The following is a 6,084-nucleotide window of genomic DNA, read 5'->3' on the forward strand; positions in this document are numbered from 1 at the left end:
CCAACAGTAGAAGCTCATCTACGAACCCAACTGGTTCTGGGAATGCGTCATCTGTTACCACCACGCCAAGCACTGCCGGTAATTCGGTCAATTCTACTTTCAGTGGAAGCTCCGTTTCAACGACGTCAACCAGCCTCAGAGCCGTCTCTACCGCCGACGTGAGCAACGTACCGGAGCCTGAGGCTGTTCCGCCTCTCTGTACTGGTCCGGGACACTATTCTGATCCCGTGTTCGTGGATGAAGTATTGAAAGGCATGAACCATACCTGTGGCCTTTTTAATGGTACGGAAGTGCGCGCCGAGCCGCAGATTTCCAGGTGGAACGCCAGCTGTATTGGCCACGCGTTCCCGTACTGCAGTACTCCTATCCAATTTAGTGTAAAAAGCCTCCTTTGCACAGGAATCACTATAGGTGTTTCGAATTCTATCGCGGCTAGCTGCGAGCGGAACTTTCTGAGGATCATCCACGGATGTGATACCCCATCTTATAAGAAGTTTGGAGGGGTTTTGAAGCTAGGTGAATGTGTGGAGTGGAACATCACCACTTACGATTATGTGTATCAAAGATAGGATAAGGGCGGCATAACGGCCGGGCCCCGGGGGTGTTGCCATCAATATTTGGAATGTATTCCGGGTTTCCGTTGGCAGTCCGAACCAGTGAATGATACTGGTCACCGAATTGATATATAGAGGGGTCGCCCTATATAGATTGTCTGTAGTGCGTAGTCGGATCTCGGGTCTTACAGTCGCACCCGAAATCTCCTTCCATGTCATTCATACATAGATTGACTCCCAAGCCTTAATGCCAAGTTCCACTAATCCCCAATTGGTTACTATCCAGTCCCATTGACCAGTAGGCTTCTATCGAATATCGACCCACGTGGAGAATCAACCACAAATGGCTTAGATAGCTCATGATTAGGGTTTGGGAAATGATCTCTAGATATATACTATGGGGTCCAAAAGTCTCGTGACATCCATCAAAAAATAAAACACCACTTCTACCTATTTTTAAAATCATCCACCATTTCATCAAAATGAGAGCCTTTAGCACCGAAGTTAGTGGAAATAGACGACAGGGATGTGAATTATCAGAATCTACGCGTTGTTCTATCTATAACTAATACCTTAGTGGTGTTGCACCCAACATTATTTAGAATAATTTCAGCATCTCGCGACCTATATATTATCAAATAATTGAACGCGTAACCAAATACCACACATTCAAGTCCTTACCTCGATTAGGCAAACCAAAGGCTCTTAATACTCGAGAGTCGCGTTGTCTCTATTAAATTGCTCGAAGATTTCCTAATACATATTGCCTACAAAGGGCTAATTTCTTATATTAGGAAGGATATTTTAAAGACTACAGCAAAGAGGTATTGTGGTGGGATATGTGCGTCGCTACCAATATATGATAGGGACTCATCAAGATGGGTGTGAGGAGTGTGAGCACGTCTGGTGCTGGATATCATTGTGACATCTCCGATGACACAACCAATGTCGTAATCAATCGTCATGTTCATACAGTGTAGTACTAGCCTGGCGGTGTATGTCAACGCCCAACCAGTACCTTGCAGTCATGAGTGGAATGGTTCTTATATTCTTGTAGGAAAGATAGAGCTCGATCTATGTACATGCAGTGGCTCCTCCAGTATCCGGAGATATAGTATAATTCTGAGATACGAGATATTTGATTGATTTGATTGGTCAGGTGGGTCTGGAGCAATCTATGAGATTTCAATCTATCAAGCACTGATCATCTAAATACACGATATTGAGCTCCTATTTATGTTCCTCATACGGCCATGTATCTTGCCATCGCGGAGATGCCAGCTACAGCTGAAACAGGCGTTAAAACGCCGGGCGTAGCATTTGTTCGATGATGGAGAGCTGACACTGATATTTAATGAAACGGCGTAGTTGACTAACGTGTTTCGTACGATCAGGCAGTATTACACCGAATCTCCGTTCAACAATAATCTAGTTAACCTAGTGAGCCATGGGAAGGATATATTATAGATAGTATATAGCTCTATTTAGTTACGCCATACTGACGTACTGCGCTAATATTACTTTAATATATTCAAGTAGGCCTGCATATGACCGAATAAATAGTGCATGAGCAACGGCTTAGGGTGAATCAGATATTGCAAGCTACTGCAACTACTCAGGGGTAGGCAGCGCCTTTATTCTCCGTATTGCTACGTCTTACTTGAACAATCGGATCTTTTTACTTGCGTTGATTTGTGAGAGTGGCAACACGTGTTTCCGCGAATTCTTCGATGAAATCCTACGCTGACAAGCTATGCAGTCGGTCGCTACCTGCGGATGGCGGTTCATTAGCCCAAAAGCGCTGCCGATCCCCTGCATTTCGCAGTACCAATTGGCGGATCGCGGAGGGCCAAGCCTTACAAACTGCTCTATAGGGCTCCCCGCCACCCCTAGCGCTGGCCTCAGGGGTTCTCCCAAATCCCTTACCGTAAAGTTGATTGGTAGGCAATATCTCTGACAGATATGACACGCCGTATTTTCCGACGTCGGAAATATAATTCTCTTGCTCCCAAGGATTAACTCCACATTCGGGCCGTACAACCTGGTGATGGCGCGCAAACCGACGCCGACAATATCAAAACGGCACCTTACCACTGCTACACAGCGGAAGTATGTATTCTCCTTCCGTGGGATATCCGCGAGCCTGAGGTAGAAGGAAGCTGCTAGCAGGGCCCTGAGGGCCCTCCGACCCACCTCACCAACTCCCTGCTCACCAGCCAGCTTTATCAGGCCGTTCACGCTCTCAACCGAATCCAGCGGCGGTACCTCACCCGGTATCAAGGTGTCCAGCCTGAAGCAGTATTCCCGCGTCTCTCTGTCTAGCTGACTCATCAGCGCTTCCCACGCGGCCCCGCCGTCCATGGAGGACATGAGACGATGAAACAGGCGGAAGGGGAACTTATCCTTCGCCCGTCTCGCGGGTGATCCCTCACTGGTGTCCTCTGCGCCTTGGCCATCGTGCGACGGTGGGGCGGGCACGCCGACTCCGGTTCCCAGCGACAAGAGGACGCCGAGCTCCGGCTCCCAAGGCCACATTCGCGGAGTCTCGCTCCGGCAGAGGGCCGCTGGGTTGGGACATTTGAGCGCCCCGTCCTGGCAGTCGCCGACCCCTTGGAGGTTGATGGGCGGGAAGAACCTGCGATATCAGTTTGTTAGCTGCTCGCCTTGAGAGAAGGGAGGACACGTAGTTACCCCGGTGCCGCGCTGGTCGCACGTGCGCTAGGGTGGAAATCGTGGTTAGTTTGGTTAACAAGAAGGGAGAAATAATTCCCACTCAAGCGCTGCTTACCACTGCCACAGTAACGGCGAAGGCCTCGAAGGATCGGGATGTAGGTACCCTGCACAGAGTTCACGTAAGCCACCGCACGGCCAAATGCCTGTCAACCCCTTGCACTTACCGTTGTCGGCCTGGCCGTGCTCTCCCACCTTACGATTGGAGAGTACCACCAACTGGTCGGACGTAGTCAGGGCCGTCACCAGCAGTCTTATGCCTGAAAACGCCGTTCTGCCAAAGATAGACCTTCTCTCATAATGGCGTTGGAGGACGCTATCCAGGACCACGGGCCCGTAGATCCCGTCCTTGAACCAACATCTCACCAGCGAAGGCAGAGAGAAGAGCCACCACCCGGGCCTGGGCGATTTCTCAAACACCTCTTTGAGGAGGCCGGCCGAATTTTTCATGCACACTTTTGGGGGGAGCCCCAAGACGGTGAGGTCGATGCCGTTGATACCGCCTGCTAGCAACCGTGAGAACGCTGCGGTTTTCACAAGCATGAGGAGTGCTTACCCGCCCTTGGAAGAGGGGGTGGAAGGGACACCGTTTACCTATACTGCTGCCGGAAACCACATCAACGAGCCACTGGATCGGGAATTCCTTCAGTGTATCCTCCAGGAAATTTTCAAAGGAATCCACTAGAGCATCCTCTAGTTGCATCAACATCTTGAGCTGGAGAACACCTCGCACCCCCCCTCCGTCCAGGGCGAGGCCTCTGATCGTGGCCGTCCTGGGGACAAGGTCGGCTCGAAGCTTTTCCGGCGCCTGACATACAAGACAGGAACCGAGCTCGTACTGCAGCTCCTTACGCTTGACCGGCTCGCCGAATGCCTCCACGCACACGTCACAGACCGAGTGGCAGGACGTGGAGTGGTGCGGGAACCGGGACAGACAGCAGAGGCAAACCCCCTCGGTTTGTATATTCGACAACCATCGGCGATGACGAGTCAGGTTCTGGAGATGGATCTTTCGGGCGGGGCCGCCTCCGGCTACTAGCTGCCCGAAGAAGTCGACAAAACGAGATTCTATCTTGCGGCAACGGCTATCAACCTCCGGGCCGTGAGCTTCTCGTAGTGCCTTGATGCATGGTCCTCGATATAGGGACTGGAAGGCTGTGTGGGGTTCAAACACTGGTGCGGTTGTTAGTACAAGCCTGTGCCTGGGTCAGTTGAATGGGATGTTTGTAGGTATGAATAGGTTAAAGAGGAGATAGGGGTGGGGGTGGGGGTCTGGGCGTACAGTGCGCCTTAGGTGGATACGCGTCCATCAGCATGCTGGAGGCTATCAGACTATTCTGGACAGCAGGGTCAATCTTTGCCGTTAGAGAAAGAAAAGTCGTTAGGTGGCAGGGATAGTAGCTGTTTATGTCACTTCCTTTTCGGGACACACTTATGAAGTCGAACTCGAGGTGGCGACTACGGCACCTTAGGTTTATTGCCTCTTCGAAGAGCTCATTAAAGTGGCCAGCGGTAAAGAGCGAGCCATGCTCTCGGCGATAGCGGCGCGACAGGTCTAGGTGTTTGAGCATCTCATCCCTCAAGGGCTGATAAGATGTCACTGTCAGGGACTCTGGAGGAGGGAGACAGATTATGTCTATGCACATAAACGTGTCCACGACTCCGGCGTGCTGCGATAGTTCCGCAAGGAACTGGCCCTTCAGAGTATCCTGCGTGACGCCTGCCCCGTCAGAAACGGCAACCACGATGACTCCGGGCCTAGGAGTCAAGCTTGATGCAGACCCAAAAGTGGCCCAGGCGGTTAGTAGTGTCTTGACCCCTTCCATACCTCCAACATCTTCTGCGAAAAGAAGCACCACATCCGTAAAGAGGAAGATTAGGCGGGTAAGAAAGATGTCTTGGATATCTGTGTCTGTGGCTGTCGCCCAAGGTATCGGACGAAGTGACGGATTTGAATCCGCCGCGTCTAGGTGGTAGGCGTGGGGATCACAGTCGGCGAACAGCACAGGGTGGTCGGAGTTTTCCGTCCTGTGATCAACCCGAAGATTGACGTGACGTCCTCCCGTTAAGGGTTTCTGCTTGAAACCCTGCCGAAGCGCCCTATTTTTTCCTTGCCGGCCCATAAACACTGCCAAGCTGGGATATTGAGTGTGCCGGCTCCCTGGGCCTTCGAGAATGCGATAGAGACGTCCATCATACTGGAGACATGGATGGTCGCCATTCCGTACCAGTTTAAACCACGTGTAGTCTTCCAAGGAACGCATCGTTGCAAGCTCAGCACGAGAAGTAAAGCACGTAGATAATTTTGAGTACTTCAACCGGTTGGAAATGCGCATATATATGTTGGTACCAATCACATATTTCCACGTTTTTTCGTAGAAATAGCGCTAGATTGACCGCGACATCAGCTCGCTCATAGGTGCAGCCACAGCATCTAGCTAACGCATGCCCTTTATAGAGAGAGTACTGGGCACAACTAGTCACAAAGAGGGGTCTGAAGGCCATGGGAGATTATTATTCAATCGTTAACCATTAAAGGTATATACGTTTAAATTATCTCTACGTGTTGAAAAGCGCTCGGATACTGACATTACGACAGCTTGGTGGGTTTATACATAGGACGTTGCAAAATCACTATCTATATAATAGGCTTCTTTGCTTGGATGATTCTACCTTACGCATGATACTGTATCCAAAAATCACATGACCCAGATACCGAATATTTAATATCCATGGATAGTTACACGTTTGTGATCGACGTAAGAAATGCTCCTGAGGCTTTCTTACAACGCAGGCGGCT

The 6,084-nt window shown here is 50.5% G+C and overlaps 1 protein-coding gene across 1 annotated transcript; it reads right to left on the reverse strand.

Moving 5' to 3' along the window:
- Positions 1-2,232: 2,232 nt before the first annotated feature.
- Positions 2,233-5,548, reverse strand: GIQ15_03610 (uncharacterized protein; the record flags this gene model as incomplete). Its single annotated transcript, XM_033551027.1, has 7 exons — positions 2,233-2,292; positions 2,646-3,189; positions 3,246-3,272; positions 3,343-3,391; positions 3,452-3,808; positions 3,879-4,457; positions 4,567-5,548. 7 exons carry the CDS (start codon positions 5,546-5,548, stop codon positions 2,233-2,235), a joined length of 2,598 nt encoding a protein of 865 aa, XP_033408188.1.
- Positions 5,549-6,084: the final 536 nt, after the last annotated feature.

The sequence above is a fragment of the Arthroderma uncinatum genome (assembly GCF_011692745.1).
Source record: "Arthroderma uncinatum strain CBS 119779 chromosome Unknown scaffold2, whole genome shotgun sequence".
NCBI classification, from domain to species: domain Eukaryota; kingdom Fungi; phylum Ascomycota; class Eurotiomycetes; order Onygenales; family Arthrodermataceae; genus Arthroderma; species Arthroderma uncinatum.